General features: G+C 43.0%; 1 protein-coding gene across 1 annotated transcript in view; it reads right to left on the bottom strand.

Moving 5' to 3' along the window:
* Positions 1 to 19,398, bottom strand: part of COL27A1 (collagen type XXVII alpha 1 chain) — a 297,315-nt gene that overhangs the window by 179,504 nt on the left and 98,413 nt on the right. The window contains exons 7-8 of the mRNA XM_074973737.1: positions 9,648 to 9,701; positions 1,420 to 1,473 (exon numbers count right to left, since the gene is read on the bottom strand). Of these exons, the coding sequence (XP_074829838.1) occupies positions 1,420 to 1,473; positions 9,648 to 9,701 (108 nt within the window). The remainder of the gene's footprint in view (positions 1 to 1,419; positions 1,474 to 9,647; positions 9,702 to 19,398) is intronic.

Here is a 19,398-nt window from a genome sequence, read left to right as displayed (position 1 = left end):
TAAGAATGGACCAGGCCCTTTGGTGCAAGTTATTTACATACCACATCCAGTTCCTTACTTACAGCACAGTTTGGCTTTCTCTGACTAGACTCAACGAACTCTTAGGACTTTAGCATCGACTGTCACTGATTATTTCAGTCTTTATTTAACATGAGTTTGGCATAAGTAGCTGAAGAATTAGGCATTACTCCAAACTCTTGCTGAAAGCTCTGAATTTCTATAAATACCATCAGGCCTTGTTAACATGGGCTAAGCATACTCTGGGCCTTACTCATGCTTACACTACGCATACTTTGTGAGAAAACTGTTACATGTCTTTCTGGTAGATGCTTTCCATGTCATACCCATTCTAAAGCAACTCGAAAAATGTCAAGGGCACCTCATGCTGTTGAGTTGAAAGAATAATTTCAGTGTTCTCTAACTTCATCATCTTTACTGGTTTTGGGTGTCTTAATTTATGGCCCAAAGGCACCTGGCTTCAAATTAATAGTCCCTTCATGGCCAATGCTTTCCATTAACCGTATATGAATAGGAAAAGTCTCATGATGTGTGAGGGAGAGAAAAAAAGTTCATATGCATTGGACATGAGTTATGAACTAGGAAGTGTGCTGGCACTAATAAAAGAACAAAATCAATACACACATTAGGCAACTCTGATTGTTCCTCTGTTAATTTCAGTATTTATGTGAGCCCCTATTACCAGACATCAGTAAAAACCAATTCACATGTGAAACAGCAAAAACTCAGATCTTAATTTATTGAAAAGGTCTAGCAATAGAACCCCTTGATCCTTAACAAAGGCTAAAACCAAAAATTAGACTGTACATTTTGGTCTTGCATGGTTTGCACTGATGATTAGACTTCAGTGGGGGAAACAAAAATCCATTCTCACACACCAGGGTCAGAGTATATGCAACCTACTTTGAGTACGATGATCAAGATAAATCTCTCCCCCTCACCCAGACAGCTAGGTGGGTTTGGCAGTTAAGCCACTGGATCAAAAGATCCAAGCTGAGTTTCCAGCTCTGCTGCAGAATCCCTCTGTGATCTTGAGCAAATCACAGACCCCAGCATGGGCTGGGAATATGGGTACATACCCAGGGTTCCCCCAGGTTCATTTATACAACCTGTGCTGACACTGGCACTGCTGTGTCTTCCCTGCTATTTTTAGCCATGATAGCCAGATTAAAGCTAATATGGGTATGCCTACACAAGTGCAATCACACCTCTAGCTGAAGTGCAGACACAATCTCTTAATTCTTCAGTCCCCTCCATCTGTAAAGTGGGAACCTCTGAGGCTTTTTTTACTTAGACTGTAAACTCTTTGGAACAGGGACTGTGTCTTGTTAGGTATATAGACAGCCACAAGAACAACGGGGCCCCAATCTCTGTCTAATAAATAATAAAAATGATGCTTACCTTCTCTCCATTACGAGCTTTTCCAGGTGACAGCCCAGGATCCCCTTTTTGGCCCTGAAACAAGGAATTAAACTCATGACACAATATTTGAAGAGATATAATTTTATACATTTGGTCTTGTTTGAAAGGAGCCTTTAAATTCTAAAACTATTTTATTGTGCCTCCTCTCATTCCCTCCTCCCACACCTGTGAAAGTTTTCTTATATGGTTCCACTTTACTGGTGCATCGGCTGGGGTTGGTTTTTTAAATTGTTTGTTGCTGCTAAAGCACTAAATGTTTTAAACTATTTTTGGTTGCATTAAAATAACTAGAGAAATATCTGGAAGAAAGCAATGCCATGCCTTCCCATATTTACTGGATAGTTGTGATTTCCCATCCACCCCACCTCCAGTTTTCCCCTATAAATTACCATCACAAAACAACACTCCAAGCCCATTGCTACTGCTAAGTAGTACGGGTCAGCAACTTACTGTAGATGCTGTTTCCAGATTTAACTGTAGGGGACAGATGAAACCAGAGGGAACAGTATACTAATTAGGAGCTAGCAGCGGCAAGACTCAAGAGCAGTAGTAGGGCTTCTCGGCTGGCAGATGAAAGAGGCCCATTGTACCTTAAGTGGTGGTATTCTTAATTTTCCCTTCTCACAGCTGTGACTCAAGTTGCAGGTTTCCTGCTCCTGCAGAGAAATCAGGGATTTAGGATTGGGATTTTCAGAGGAGCCAAAGGGAGTTGTGTGCCCAGGTCCCAACTGGAATTTCAGTAGGATTTGGACACCTCATTCCAATAGGTTCCTTTGGAAAACCCAGCCTGAAATCTTAGCAGGTGGGGCCTGGCCAAATGGGACACAGAGAATTAGTTGGGAGCATGTGAGAGCAAAAGGTTGGAACGTACTAGATTCTTCTGGCATGTCACAGGTAGGCTTTAGCACATGCAGAACCTTAGATCTGTCTAGTATCTCTACTACAATCTGGTACCTAACACTCAGAAGTCTCAATGCTATGCCTCTATAATTTCTTCCCTTTTGTGATCTTAAGTAAGTCACAACCTCTGTATGCACATCTGTAAAATGGGCATCAGTTACCTACTTGCATGGGACAGTTGTGAGGGTCAATTAATGTTTGTCAAGTGCTTTGAGGTCCTTTCATGAAAGTTGCAAAGAAGTATTTTTAACCAGTGTTTCTCATTAACAGCATCATGGTCCGGTTCCAGCTAGACGAGCAGCTATTCCTCCAGCCTCACTGTGACGGGCTTATGTTGACACTTACTTCCAAACAGTGTAAATCTCCCTTTCCCTCTGTCCCCCACAAGCCGACAGGTTTGGTCAGAGACTTCTTGGACGTAGACTGTAGAGAGCACTGCTGACTTGATGCAGATGTATCTGTACAAATTCTGAATGAAGAGTTCTGGGTTTGCCAAACAGTAAATTAAGTCATGCAGATAATCTCACTTTGCATGCAGCTGTTATCGTCCCTGCAGTTTCTTTCTGTCTGTGGAATCCTCCTTTGCAGGCCTCTGAGCTGCTTATGGGACCTGCTATTGCTGGGAGCATATTAAGATGGTTGCTGTAAGTGTCCTCATGGAATGTGGAGCATTTTTTATTCTGCAAAAGCAGCATTTTTTCCTGCAGGCAGATGTCTTTACTTTATGTTTCCTTCCCAGTCACATCTTCTTAGCTTGATCACTTAGAGTAGTGTAAACTAAGTAGTAATTGCACTTCTACAGCACCTTTCACTGGAGGATCTCAAAGCACTTTTCCAAGACCCTGCCTCACAACATGCTTGTGAGGTCGGCGCTATTAGATCCATTATATAGGTGGGTAAACTAAGCCACAGGGAGCTTGACTTACCCCAAAATCACACTGCAAGACAGTGGTAGAGCCAAGAATAGAACCCAGGAGTCCTGATGCTCAGTTCCCTGCTCTAACAGGCCATATTGTTTTCCCTTTTCATGGGAAAAAAGTTTTTTTTCCTATCTGTAAAAAATCAGGAGCTGTGAAATTAAAATACTCCAGCCCAGAAATCCGACTACTAGCAGTGTTTTAAACATCAAGGGTTTCTAGAGCCAAACCACACTCCCAAAGGAAATTTATCCTCTCTGTATCATTATAGAAATGAAGATTAATTCAGAAGAGCCACTAACATTTCAGCCCAAAAGGCCTCCAGATGATAGAGAGAGTCCCCATTCCAGGAACAGCTTTTACACAGCTTTACAAAACATGGTTTGGCTGATGGAGAAACCCTTCCCCCCCAACACTGAATGCTGTTAGGACATGGGCAGATCTACATCAAGTCATGTTCTCTGTGTATATAAAATCTCCCGACTGTATTTTCCACTGCATGCATTCGATGAAGTGAGCTGTAGCTCACGAAAGCTTATGCTCAAATAAATTTGTTAGTCTCTAAGGTGCCACAAGTACTCCTTTTCTTTTTATCAAGTCATCAGCAAGTCAACAAGCATGGTCTTTAGTACAACAGAAGTCCATGTCAAATTGAGAGATTATCATCATCCTCACTAATTAGACATGAAGTCACCTGCTGTTGCAAAGTGGCAAGAGGTTCATGTAAACAGTTGTAGTATTACAAATATTTGAGAAATAAACAACAGTTTAAATTCTCTGGGGGTACAAATCGAAGCCCCATCATCTCAGGCATTGGCACCCTGACAGCAGGATTGTCTGGCTACGTAGACTCCCTCCTCAGGTCCTACGCTACCAGCACTCCCAACTATCTTCAAGACACCACTGACTTCCTGAGGAAACTACAATCCATCGGTGATCTTCCTGAAAACACCATCCTGGCCACTATGGATGTAGAAGCCCTCTACACCAACATTCCACACAAAGATGGACTACAAGCCGTCAGGAACACTATCCCCGATAATGTCACGGCAAACCTGGTGGCTGAACTTTGTGACTTTGTCCTCACCCATAACTATTTCACATTTGGGGACAATGTATACCTTCAAAGCAGCGGCACTGCTATGGGTACCCACATGGCCCCACAGTATGCCAACATTTTTATGGCTGACTTAGAACAACGCTTCCTCAGCTCTCGTCCCCTAATGCCCCTACTCTACTTGCACTATATTGATGACATCTTCATCATCTGGACCCATGGAAAAGAAGCCCTTGAGGAATTCCACCATGATTTCAACAATTTCCAGCCCACCATCAACCTCAGCCTGGACCAGTCCACACAAGAGATCCACTTCCTGGACACTATGGTGCTAATAAGCGATGGTCACATAAACACCACCCTATACCGGAAACCTACTGACCGCTATTCCTACCTACATGCCTCCAGCTTTCACCCAGATCACACCACACGATCCATCGTCTACAGCCAAGCTCTACGATACAACCGCATTTGCTCCAACCCCTCAGACAGAGACAAACACCTACAAGATCTCTATCAAGCATTCTTACAACTACAATACCCACCTGCTGAAGTGAAGAAACAGATTGACAGAGCCAGAAGAGTACCCAGGAGTCACCTACTACAGGACAGGCCCAACAAAAAAAAAAACAACAGAATGCCACTAGCCATCACCTTCAGCCCCCAACTAAAACCTCTCCAACGCATCATGAAGGATCTACAACCTATCCTGAAGGACGACCCATCACTCTCACAGATCTTGGGAGACAGGCCAGTCCCTGCTTACAGACAGACCCCCAACCTGAAGCAAATACTCACCAGCAACCACACACCACACAACAGAACCACTAACCCAGGAACCTATCCTTGCAACAAAGCCCGTTGCCAACTGTGTCCACATATCTATTCAGGGGACACCATCATAGGGCCTAATCACACCAGCCACACTATCAGAGGCTCGTTCACCTGCACATCTACCAATGTGATATATGCCATCATGTGCCAGCAATGCCCCTCTGCCATGTACATTGGTCAAACTGGACAGTCTCTACATAAAACAATAAATGGACACAAATCAGATGTCAAGAATTATAACATTCATAAACCAGTCGGAGAACACTTCAATCTTTCTGGTCACTAGATTACAGACCTAAAAGTCTCAATATTACAACAAAAAGACTCCAACGAGAGACTGCTGAATTGGAATTAATTTGCAAACTGGATACAATTAACTTAGGCTTGAATAGAGACTGGGAGCGGATGGGTCATTACACAAAGTAAAACTATTTCCCCATGTTTATTCCCCCCCCCCCTTCCTCAGTCGTTCTTGTCAACTGCTGGAAATGGCCCACCTTGATTATCACTACAAAAGGTTTTCTCCTCCCCACTCTCCTGCTGGAATTAGCTCATCTTAAGTGATCACTCCCCTGACAGTGTGTATGGTAACACCCATTGTTTCATGTTCTCTGTGTATATAAATCTCCCCACTGTATTTTCTACTGAATGCATCCGATGAAGGGAGCTGTAGCTCACGAAATCTTATGCTCAAATAAATTGGTTAGTCTCTAAGGTGCCACAAGTACTCCTTTTCTTTTTGCGAATACAGACTAACACGGTTGCTACTCTGAATCCAGTGAAACTGTGCCCCTTTACAACAGCAGGGAATTTGGCTAAAAAAAAATATAGTACTATTTAAAAGAACTTTTTACGTACAGATGCCTATTAAGATTCCCCATAATGACAGGAACAAGGTGGAATTCTTAACATGGGGTACATTTAAAAAAATTCATTTGTTTGACAATGTAACAGGACAGCTCTAAAATGCAGTATAAACTTACAAGTGATTTTATACCATGGTATAAACACACAGACACACCCACCCCTTGGTCAAATAAAATTAACCACGAATCCCTAATGTGCAATTGACCGCCAGGCCTTATCAGTGCCCTGTTAATTCAGCTGATAACAAGTATGCTCCTGGTTCTCTTCCTCAGTGACAGTGATTTGTTCTAGTCATATTTTCCAAGCTGTATCTGTCTGGGAAAGTTTGGTCTCCATTGCTGCATTGCTTGTTTTTTCCAAGCTACTATTATTACAAAGTGCTATCTAGGGAAGACCTCAGCTAGCTGCCTGAGTGCCTCTTAACAGGAAAAACTGAGGCCAACACTACTTAGCCTGCCTCTCAGGGGATGGATTTTCAGAGATACTGAGCACCTGCAGGTCCCACTAAGTTCAGTTGTAGCTGTAGACACTCAGCACCTCTAGATAAAAAGTCAGATCCCAGATGTGGAAGCCCACCTGTCAAGATTAATGCAATATGGATTCATTGCAAAAGTCAGAGAGATGCGTGCAAAGTCTATTCTGCCCTTCTTCTTCCCGAGTCTGAGAAGTTGGGCTTTAAATACCAGCCAAATGAAGTAAGGCAGGAAGGAAAGAGAAAACCACAGCACTCCGTACACGCCTGCCAAGAGGTGGCACCTGAAGAGATAGAGCTACCCAGTCTGTATAGTGTGTTGTAAAAACTTGCAAAAAAGTCACTGCTCAGGGGTGCTGGAACAATTTGTACAGTGGGGATGCTGAGAGCCATTGAACCAAACTGTAAACCTTTTATATGATGGAAACCACTTCAAGCCAGGGAGAGTAGAAGCACCCCCAGTTCCAGCATAACTATGTCACTGCTCAGCTGATTCTCTGGCCAGATGTAGATTCATTCTCAGCCCAAGACTTAGCTATGGTTCTCACATTACTACGGGACACTGAGCTCTCTCTCTGCCTTGGAAAGCATCATGATGAACCACCTACCACAGCTGATGGTTGTCAGCCTAGAGGCTCTCTCTTTTCCTTTACTGGGACCTTTCCAAGCCACTGACAAGAAGTTAGACAGACTTGATTAACCAGGCTGCTCAGAAACTCTACATTCTGCACTAGCTGGAGGCCCATGTAGCTACCAGAGTCAGACTCATGAAACATTTACCACCTCTGCTCCAAAGACAGTATTGAACCCCCAACTTATTTCTGGATGCAATTCATGATGTTAACTTTGAACTACAGTTTGGGTCCTGGCCTCCTTTGAAACCACCTCTTTCCTAGTGCACCTACAAGCAAGGAGGGCAGCTGGGACTCTTCAGCTATCAGAACGGTGATCAAGAGGACTCATCAAGGTCCAAAGATTTGAATTTGACAGAGCTGAATGTAGGGTGTTCTCAGTGCTCGGTTCCAGGACTCCTTCCCCACAGTAGTCCAATAAACCCCAACATGTGCTGATCATCAAAGCATACTGTGAAATGTAGCTTGCCTTGGCGATGATGAGTTTTTCTTATGGATTGGGTGGGGAAGGGAGCATTGTTTTCTCCAAGTTGTCAACTGTGTTCCACTATTCTGTATAACTTCACTGCACCTTAGTAGGGAAAAGCATTGTAACTAGAATGCATCTATGATCTGCATTGGTCCATTTGTCTTCCCATCAAACATTTAATGCCTTAAGCCCACCTGTCCAGAATGGTGTAAAGGAAAGAAGAAAAATATTTTTAAAAAATATATAAATCACATGGCAGGGTCAAGATAGCTGAAGAGAAGAAAGCTTGGACTAAATAATTGTTAGTACAAGTGATGATTTTTCGCTATGTACAAGGCAAGGGGAATTGACTTCCCCCACAAAAAAGCTTGAATTTGCAAATTGCAGATCCCAAGTAGAGTTTGCATGGCTGACAGCTAGGATAAAAAGATCTTGATTTGACCTGTAAAACTCAACAAGTGAGATCCAGAAGTCATTGACAGGGAATAAATACAGAACACCAAGATGTAGACTTTTTATAACCTCACTTTTCAAACCATATAACTATACTTTTAAATACAGAACAGCTGCTGTTCACCAGCACATCTCTGGTGCCTACTTTTTAATTATGTAGAGGCAGAATGCCAGGTTGCTAGACTCTTTGCCCCAGAACATCAATAGCAATTGAAACATCTCTTCCTACTGATGTGCTAATGAAAATAATCTACTCTTATTTGCACCTTCTCTTCAATTTGATGTGAAATCCTAAAGCTTTCACTTTGTTAGTGCTTAATAGAGAGATTTTCACTGATTCCCTCCTCCTGCATTCCTTTATAGGACACTAAATTCTGGTCTCACTTGGGCCACCAGTAGCTCTAAAGCTAGTTCTGATTAGGTCAGGCCTCAAATAGAATCCAAATTTAGGACTTTTACATTTTCTAGAGAACGTGTTTTGATAATGAATCAAGCTGGATATTAGAATGGAAGTTTCTGGAAGAGGGAATGTTGGCCAACACACTGGAATTAGTCCCTATTCTTTTCATCTGCATCTTTAACAATGTATTCTAGCCAGCCAGGCGAGGCCTTACTTCTAACTGGCCAACTTTTTGATAGCACCTCTGACAGTACAGCACTTGGGCTATTACTGAACTGAAGTGGAACTTCTGTATGGGAGTGGGGGAAAGAAAAAGGAGAGGGGCAGAAGTAAAGGCTTTTGGGGGCAATCAGTACAGGAAGGAACATAGAACTTGGTGGGGGTGGGGGGAGGCAGAGGACATCCAAAAGGAAGCAACTAGGGAAACTTGAAATACAACAGAAGAGGTGATGTACTGTGGGACTTTAGGGGCCAGGTAGGATATTATGTCCCAGGTTACTAGGATCTCCTTAAGATTTGACATTTTCAGCAGTGTTGGACGTAACTGCAGTCATTGACAGCATAGTGACTAACCCCGCTGAGTTCTGTCCTACCATACATTGTGCCCAGGGTCAAATCTGGGATAGATTCTTTGCCTCTTTGCTGGCTGATCCCAAAATCTTGGCCAGGACTCTGAAGTGAATCTTTGCATGGTATTAAAGGGGGTATCAGGCAGAGGAAGAAGAGTCTGGGTGGAATTTTGGAGGGGAAGAGGAGAAATGGAAGGGATTTCAGGGGAGGGAGGAGACAGACAAAGAAATACTTTGCCAATTCTGCTGTCTGGGCGGTCTGGACTGGAGTAGTAGTCACACAGCTGACTAAGAGTGCTGAAGAACCCAGAAGAATTCACTAAGCACCCAAAGAAGGCTGAACAACAACAGGGGCCTTACGGGACGGAAGTCTGATCTTGTGGAGGATGAAGAAATCTGTGATACTATTGGGAGCCTCGTGAATTTTGAGGGTGCAGACGGCATGCCTTGCAATGCTGCAGGGAGTTTCATAGGGTGTAGGGAGAGGACCTTGCTGTGTTGTGTGTGAAATGAGGTGGTGAAAGAGTCCTTACAATTATTTCCCTAGGGAGTCGAGTAGCCTTATATGCTCTCTCTCCTTACTGGGGTCTCCTCTGGAGCTAGAAGGCAAAAGCTTTTCACATTGGTAAATACTTACTTTAAGGCCAGGTAGACCAGGGCGGCCAGGGTTTCCATGGGGACCAAGAGGACCCTAAAAAAAAAGAAAAAAAGAAGGCATAATAAATCTATACAAATCAACGTTATTCAATATGGATGGAGCCAAAACCCCAGCTCCAAGCACCCCTGAACTTTGAGGAAGCTCAGATCCAGGCTCAGTCCAATCCCCAGGAATGACACGGGTCTTGATTGTACTAGAAAGGTTTTGCTATACCTGCAAACCCTCCTAGAGGTGATCCAGGTCCCCAAACAAAATAAGCTACACTGAAAAAAGGACTTTTTTGGGGAAAAGGGGGCAATAACACTACATCTACACAGGGGCTTTTGCCAGAAAGCAATGTTGGTTGGAGTTTTGCACACTCCGAACCAACATAACTATGCAGGCAATACTTTTAAGTGTAGACCAGGTCACCATCCCGAAACATCTGTAATTAACAAAAGCCATTCCTGGCAGCAGGAGGGATAGAGCTGGTGTGAGCATTTCAGTCACTCTTCCCCTCCATGGAATCAACACAGCTTCAGTTTGCTCCTCCCAGGAGGGAGGTGGCTTAAGCAGAACACTGATTAGGCAGCCCTCTTAATCAGCCAGCAGTAACAAGGAGATAACGGCACCATGGCTGGACAGGGCTGACCCCGTTTTAGCAGATTGTTCTTGTATGGCAAATACAACTGTAACCAGACTGAGAACATGAGCCGTTTGCAATGCAGAGACACAGGGGATGCGAGGTGGTTTAAAAACCTACCTTCACATCAGTGCACAACTGCAGGAGTCTCCCACCAGAGTGCAGATGTGCAAAATGTCAGCAACCACTTTAGAGAGCAACCCACTAACCACTTGCAACTGCATTAGCAATGGCAGTAAAGTGGTGATCTCTCTCAAGTGTGCTGGGCTTCCACATAGCTCCACTGACTTCAGTTAATACCAGGCCTCAAGTCTAAGAGCTTCTCTGCAATCGCATTTCCTATAAAAAGAAAAAGGAGTACTTGTGGCACCTTAGAGGCTAAAAAATTTATTTGAGCATAAGCTTTCGTCTACGAAGTACTCCTTTTCTTTTTGCAGATACAGACTAACACGGCTGCTGCTCTGAAACCTCACATTTCCTATGTGACCTGACTTCCTCCCTCGGGACACTATTCAGTGGAGTTATGCTAGCAGACAATAGGACCTTTAAACTCCTGGCAGCCTTGGAGGTTTTGTGCTTAGCCCCAGTGCGGTACCAGGGTGCATAAAACTTAGCTATGCTTGCAGAAGTCTGTAATAGAGACATAATCCATGTCAGTCAGGGGTGTGATTGTGACCGACAGAGCTGTGCTGGCAGAAGTCCCTAGCATCTGTTCCAGCAAAGATGTGCTTTTATCAGAATAGCTTGTTTCATTCATGGGAGGTAGCTTTACTACAGCAGTATAAAGTGTGCTTTGTGGGCATAGCTGCATCCTCATCAGGAATCAAAATAGTTGCAAAAGCCCCAGAAGGAGCAGCGATTTGGAGGATCAAAAAGACCGTATATATTTAGAGCGATTTACTTGGCATTTTAGAATAAGCAGCAGGCACGTTTCTGAGAGCTGAAATAAGGGGAAATAGAGGTACTTGCTACAATGAAATTTTAATGGTTTAACTACTTGTTTAACCTTCAGGGCACATCCCCTGAAAAGTGCTTGAAATTTTGCCTTTTTAGAGGCTCTGATGAGACTAGAATGCAAATCCATACTGTGATTGGCATATGGTAAAGTCCCTGTTTAAAATGAGCTTCAGTTTTCCCCAGTGGCACTTAAATGATTCTTTCATTTCAAAAATAGATACATCAGTGATGAAAAATATAGTCTGTGACCCTCACTCAAAAAGCTATAGCAATTTTCTCTGCCTAGATACTGTGAAAGTAGAATGAATTATATTGAAATTATAATTCATTAAAGAAATGCTACTTGAAGGGTTTGTTGAAATATAGTTGTCAGGAAGAGAAACATTAAGGAGTGTGAGACAATAGGTCCTCAAACTAATTAACTTGGAGCTCCTACTGAGCTAGGAGATTGGTAAACGTTAATATGCAAATAAGATATATATGTATATTTGTCAGTTTCTGCTTCCTTTTGTCTCTTATGTTAAATTAGCTTTGGCTTATTTGTATAAATAAGTTAGCTTGAGCCTCAGAGAGGGGCTCACATATCTGGGTGCATTGGCAAAGTGCTTTCCTAATAAACAGAGTGGTCTGACAAATTATGTGAGTCCTGAATCTGACTTTGACAATACTAAGGGCAACTGGCACTGTAAAATACCTACAATAGATGATATATAGCAATATCTCCTTTTAAATCATTTATTAAAAGAACTCAACATGTTTTCCAAAGACTATTTAAGGAGCTATCTGGAATAAGAAGCTAAAAATAAATTATCCCAGGCTTTGTACAGAGCAGAAGCAATCTGCTAACTTTTCAGGCAGAGGTAATAATGCTGCTAAATCCCAGAACACGTTCCTGGGAGGCGTAGCAATTTGAAGAGTCAGTTCTGAAGATTCGTATTCTGCCAACATGCACAATCTCTACACCAACAGCAGAAGTACTTTCATTTACTCTTGATTTAAAGGAGGAGCATAGATTGGTGGATAAAGAGAAAGTTATTTGGCTGCTTTATCAGCTCTGAGACAGTAATATTTGCTGTCATCACTTCTGCATGTTTGGGTCCAGATCTCCCAGGCTGTGATTTCCAAAGGAGACAAATGGAATTAGTGTCCAACTAACAAAAGGAATTCAGTGCCTTTAATCGCCTTTAAAAGACACAGTCCCAATTTTTGCCCCAAATCCCTAAATGGCCCCCTCAAGGATTGAACTCACAACCCTAGGTTTAGCAGGCCAATGCTCAAGCCACTGAGCTATCCCAGTAGTTTTGTTTAGTTTCATTAAAATTGTGGGTTTTTTATTACATCTGGTAGCATGAGCATTTGTTGAGCCAACAGATCTGTTGGGGAAAAGTTAAAACAGCTTTTGTAAAGGGAAGTCATGCCTCACCAATCTATTAGAACTTTTTGAGGGGGTCAGCAAAGACTTGGACAAGAGTAATCCAGTGGATATAGTGTACTTGGATTTTCAGAAAGCCTTTGACAAGGTCCCTCACCAAAGGCTCTTCAGCAAAGTAAGGAGTGATGGGATAACAGGGAAGGTCCCCTCATGGATCAGTAACTGGTTAAAAGACAGGAAACAATGGATAGGAATAAATGGTCAGTTATCAGAATGGAGAGAGGTAAGTAGCAGGGTCCCCCAAGGATCTGTACTAGGACCAGTGCTCATCAATAATTTCATAAATGATCTGGAAAAAGGGGTAAACAGTGAGGTGGCAAAGTTTGCAGATGATACAAAATTACTCAAGATAGGTAAGTGCAAAGGAGACTGCAAAGAGATCTCACAAAACTGGGTGACTGGGCAACAAAATGGCAGGTGAAATTCAATGTTGATAAATGCAGAGTAATGCACATTGAAAAACATAATCCCAACAATACATAAAAACTGATGGGGTTTTAATTAGCTGTACCACTCAAAGCAGATATCTTGGAGTCACTGTGGATAGTTCTCTGAAAACATCCCCTCAATATGCAGTGGCAGTTTAAAAAGTTAACAGAATGTTGGGAACCATTAGGAACAGGATAGATAATAAGACATAAAATATCATAATGCCGCTATATAAATCCATGGTATGCTCACTCCTGGAATACTGCATGCAGTTCTGGCCCCCCATCTCAAAAAAGATCTTTTAGAATTGGTAAAGGTACAGAGAAAAGCATTTTTGTTGCTCGGGGGTATGAAACAGCTTCCATATGGAGAAAGATTAAAAAGACTAGCACTGTTCAGCTTGGAAAAGAGACGACTAAGGGGGGATATGACAGAAATCTGTAAAATCATGAATGGTGTGGAGAGGGTTAATAGAGAAGTGTTAGTTACCTCTTCATATAACACAAGAACCAGAGGTCACCTGATGAAATTATTAGGCAGCAGGTTGGAAACAAGCATAAGGAAGTACTTCTTCACATAATGCACAGTCAATCTGCAGAACTCGTTACCAGGGGACGTTATGAAAGCCAAAAGTATAACTGGGTTCAAAAAAGAATTAGATACGTTCGTGGAGGATAGGGCCATAAATGGCTATTAGCCAAGATGGTCAGGGTTGCAACCTCATGCTCTGGGTGTCCTTAAGCCTCTGACTGCCAGATGCTGGGACTGGATGACAGGGGATGGACCACTTAATAACTGCCCTGTTCTGTTAGTTCCCTCTATAGCATCTGGCACTGGGAACCGTCGGAAGACAGGATACTGGACTAGATGGACCATTGGTCTGACCCAGTATGGATGTTCTTATGTACATCATCATGTTTCACAGAATGAGAAGTCTGGCAGAGCAGGGATTGAACACAGGTTTTCTCAAGTCCCAGGCTAGTGCCCTAATCATTGGACCAGTTTTCCTCGCTGTCCCTGATTAAAGCATTTTCCTAGGGTCTTTGGGATCAAGGACATATTCAGAGCCACATAGCTGTGCAAAGAAAAAATGTCCTAATTATAGAGGGATTAGTTTTAATGACAGAGCTTAGAGCAGCAACATCTCTATAAAGTCAAGATCCTAAAATGTCTTCGCACATTAGCAGTTAATGCAAGCAGTCCAGAGCAAGGTCTAAAGCACCAAGCCAGATTTATAAAGCGAGGGTAGTTCAGCTGTTATGCAAGTTCAGAGTCAAACATCCCAGCTCAAATCCCATGTTACAGCTTGGTCTCCTCTTGGTGCACATTCATGCGACTTGTTATCCACCATAATACAAGACAGAATTCTCAATAAGAAAGCGATAGGCAGCAGCACAATCTCCAACCGGGAACAGCCAATGCTGATTGACGCTGACCCAGCTTCCAGTTGGAAATGCAGAATCTATAGCTACAGCTACAGGTCTGTCATGGTGGGAAGAGAGTTACAGATAGCGTGATTTTCCTGCTTGTCCGCAACTTTTTTGGTGTCTGTGACTCACCCTGCAGCAGCGGCTGCTGTCTCATGGGTCTGGGCTCAGCTCCCCTTCCCACTCAGACCAAGATTAGGGTTGTGGTGCTGGGGCGGAGGGTGCTGCTACGGATGGTCGGTGCCTACATGTCTGTCAGGGCATTTTTAAACAAAAATCATGGAGCAGTCACTAAATCCGTGACTTTTACTAAATTCACCATGACTGCTCTGTGATTTTTTATTTAAAAAATGCTATAACAAATCTGTAGCCCTATCTATGGCTAAACTTCCAGTCAGAAACTCATGGGCTAACAAATAATGTACCTAACACAGTTCATAGGCAGACTTTTCCAGCACAACTGTAGGAAGCATTAACCAAAAGCCAGCCTGAAAAGGGGACCAGTCTTCAGTCCAAGCAAAGGCCTGCAAGATCAGAATTCTCAACACCCAGTGATAAGATATGCAATAAGATAAACACCCAGATCCCTAGTTTAAGGGGTTGTTCCTATACTATTGAATTCAATAAGAGTTTTAGCATTAACTTCAGTGGGATCAGAGACATAGGGAGGTGAACAGAACATGGGGTTAGCAAGATCAAAATAGGAGACATCCATCTTACTCGAAATCTCCAAAGCATCCCAGTCTGACTAAGTGGAAAGCAATGTGCTGCTGGTGTAGTGGGAAGTCCAACCCAGTAACCAGGGCATGGCAGTGATCAAGCCCAAAGGTTATGAGAGTCTCATTTAAAATGTATAGTGCAGCTATGGAGAGACAAGGGCGTAGTCTGGCAAGAGTCCTAAAATGGTAAAAAATAACTGATTTTGATATGTTCCAACACGGTTAGCCCTTTAATCTAAGTTTACACCCACATTCTTGGCAGAGGAGAAGGAGTCAGCATGGTACAGCTAACCATGAGCAGAGTAACAAAACGTACAGGACAGCATCTGCCTCCGGAGCTTTGAGCAGCAAAAATCTGAACAGACAGGCCCTAGGATTTAAGCTACGCACCTGTCTATAATGGCAATGGAAGTAATTGGTGGAACTTTAAACTGCACCCTCCAAGCCCACATACACATGCCCAGATCAGTGTTAAGATGCTATATGGAGATGGTCTCTGTGTTCTGCCAGCCCGTGGGTGCATTTATTCCTCACCTAGCTTATTGTTCCTCTCCAATCCCACAGGCAACTTTCACTCCTCTTTCATACCGTCTCACCATCAACCACCTCTCGCCTTTCATCAAATCTGCCCATAGGCAACTACAAACAACCCACCCCAGCACACAGCAAAAATGAAAAAAGAAACCACCACACCTAATTTCAATTCATCCATCTCAGAAACAAGTGCCCTTCTGCATAGCACATGTCCCAGTGACACGTACCCCAATCAAACCACTAATGGAGCTAACAGCCCCTCTGCAACCCAATCAATCCTAAATATAACAATGTGTGTCTCAGATGTTCATGGAGCCATTCTATTATCTCCTGTAGCCAATGGCAGATGCAACTACCCCTTCATTTACACTGATCCCAACAGTGACTATTCAGCTCATTACGCTTCTCTTTCAGCTATAATAAGTGATCACGAAAGGCGGTGACGCTCCAACTGTAGAATCAGCCGGTCCAAGTATAAACTCCTGCCTAGCAAACATTCCAAATCAGAAGGCGTTTGCTAATAAACCAGGACATCTTTCACCTTTAGGTCATGGCTATGAATATAAGGATAGTAATAAACAAGTCATTGTCATCTAATAGCCATGGGGCTGCCTATGCAACCTCCTTGTCTCAGTTGAGTCTTTGCTGCTCAGGTGCCCATCTCTCCACCATCACAAGCTGCATGCTTATAGGCAATTTCAACAGAGTGCCCTATGATTAAATGGATATGGGGAATGACGTACCCTTTCACCTCTAAAACTTATCCCTTGACCAGAACTCCGGAACATAGACACTTAGGTCATAATCTCTTTGGAGCAAGGACTGTCCTTTTGTTCTGTATTTGTACAGCACCTAGCACAGTGGGGTGTTGGTCTATGACAGGGGCTCCTAGGTGCTACCACTATACAAATAAATAATAATGGATGGTAGGAAAACCAGCAGCCTCCCAAGTCTATAGTGCTCTCAATCTTGTCCCTCTCTCTCACACTGAAGGCACAAAGAATGTATAAAAAGCCAAAGCAAATCAAAGCCCCTTCTCAACTGCACAATCTCATCCTCACCAACCCTTAGCCACTCCAGTAAGATCAGTTTTAACTACTCCCACTCACAGAAGGAACTAACCACTCACAGAGGGAACTTCACCAAACGCATATTTAGGACAGCTCCTCAGCAAAGGGACCACATCAGACTACTAGCATGAAACAACTACAGCTGCAACATTTGATGCTCCAATCCCAGTTAACCGCCTGTTATATGACATGTTGAAAGGCAGCTTCTTCTCATCAAACCAACAGTCTCAGAGACATCCATCCCTCTATCAACACGCACCTCACAAAGACAGTGTCTGTCCAATCTTCCTTTCAGCTAACTACTCCTGTGTTACTCAGCCTAATCCAGTTTTCATTACCCTCCCCTTCCAGACCATCACGATTACCTATCCCTAATCAGTATCTCCCAGACGTAGCCATCTTTCCATAGATGAGCTGTGCTAGAGCTAGCTGCTACCCTCTATTCATGCTCTTCTAGATTAAACCCTACTTCTTTCCCCTTCAACTAAAAGGGTCGGTATATACTCATAAGTATTATGACTATATGTAATCATCATCATCATCTCATTTCTTTTTTCTTTGCATTGGATGGGACAACATTGAGTCCACCAAGTTAGGAGCTGAAATTCTACCAGCCCCTATGTTATTCACACACACAATCTTGGCTCACTCTCGGCACTGCTTAAACAATAAAACCCAGCAACAAGTCGATTTATATCTGAAGTCTTCCAGCCTCGGCACCAGAAATTCCATGGAAAGTTTTATCATGGGACACTGTTTTAATCATCAGCAGTCACCAGAGGATCAGCAGCATGGAAACCAGGCGTTGAACACAATCCCTCAATGTGTTCTGAAAATGGGGTGGGGTAAGGGGGTTCCCAAATGTGGCTGGGCTTGTAATCTGGATGGAATGCCACCTCATGTGAAAGCTATCTACTTGTGAACTCCACAGCGCCAGCCAGTTCATCTCTGCTACATGGGCAGAGATGGGACCCATCTCACAGAAACTCTTTTATTTGTACTGGTTCACAGCCTGCACAAATTAACAAAAGTGCAACTGTGTGCAATTCCCCCCATTAAAAAACTCACGCAAAATGCTACAGCACTTCATCCAAAAGGGACAGCTACTCATTGAAAACTCATTGTACTTGGGGGCTTCACAATGTAAAGCAGCTTTTCTGCTCCTGACCTCCAGATTCCACTCTGACCTTTGGCTTGCTGAAAAATGAGCTAAATATTTGAAATGAGGCCAAACAAACTGTTTCTTTAAACACTTCTACTTAGAAACTGGAAAACCTTCCTAGTGGAATGAGGAGATTGGGACAATCTTTACAGAAGACTGAAATTTTATCATCTTGGGGGGAAAAGCCCCATTTTTGAAAAAGATTAGGATTATTTTTTTGCAACTAAAGACAAGATCTAGCAATGAAATGCTACAGCAGGAGCTTGGAATCTTCCAATGCTCTGAGGCTCATGGCGTGATGGAGGTAAGAATCAGTGAGTGCAAAAGCAACATTTTACCTACTTGCACAATGGCATTTCTCCTATTTATTGAGAGCTTAAAATTAGTGCAGAGAGTTGGCATTAAAGTCTTTTGGGTCCTATTCCCAGCTCTGCCTCTGGCTGGCTATGAGACCTTAGGCAAATCAGTTTGCCCACCAGCAAAATTGACTTTTAATGGGACTTAAGCTCCTAAGTCACTTAAGCACTTTTGAAAATTTTACCCTAAGTCTGTTTCTGTGGAAGTGAATCCAATGGCAAACTTCCCATTGGTTTCCACATGTGCAGGCTTCCTGTGCTACTCCAGAGTGCGGTTGTAAGGTTTAATTAACATTTGGAAACTGCCGCGTAAGCATTATTGCTGTGGTTTACAGCACCTTTTAACTCTCTTTCTGCAGACCTCACTAAGCCACGCACATTCTTCAGTGCAATCGAGCTGTCTGCACACAAATGTGGTACCGCTTTCTAGCAGCATAGTTAAAGTGGTAGAACTTCCCTAGCATGGATGCAGTTATGTCAGTACAAAGGTGCTTTATGCTGGTACAGCTATTCCCATATCAGGTATCCTTATACCAACAGAACTGCATCCAGGCAAGGGACTGTACCAATAAAAGTATTTCAATATAAATATAAAAAATCCCACATGCCCCTAACTGAAATACCAGTAAAAAACCCACCATGTAGTGCCAGTACAAACTACAGCTGGTGAGTTCTATGCCTATCACAATTAAGTCACTGTCCAGATCTATTCTACAAACTTTCATTGGCATAGCTATATCGGTCGGGGTGAGATTGGAGACCGACAGAGCTATGCTGGCAAGAGCCCCTAGTGTGAATACAGGTATACACTGGCAATACTACGCTTCGACTGTTATAGCTTATTTTGCTCAGGAAGATTGGAAATAAGGAGCCAGCACCATGTGACCAGCCAGCTCTCCATAAACCAACAGTGGGCCACCAACCCTAGAAAAGAGAAAGCCACTCAGAGATATTTTTACGCTGTCCAATAATCAGAGACCATGGGGGTCACCCCGCAGACTTGTATAAAGAAGTGGAAATAC

Source organism: Natator depressus, chromosome 16 (assembly GCF_965152275.1).
Source record: "Natator depressus isolate rNatDep1 chromosome 16, rNatDep2.hap1, whole genome shotgun sequence".
Lineage (NCBI taxonomy): Eukaryota > Metazoa > Chordata > Testudines > Cheloniidae > Natator > Natator depressus.
The sequence above is the reverse complement of the archived record's forward strand: the minus strand, read 5'-3'. Positions and strand labels throughout refer to the sequence as shown.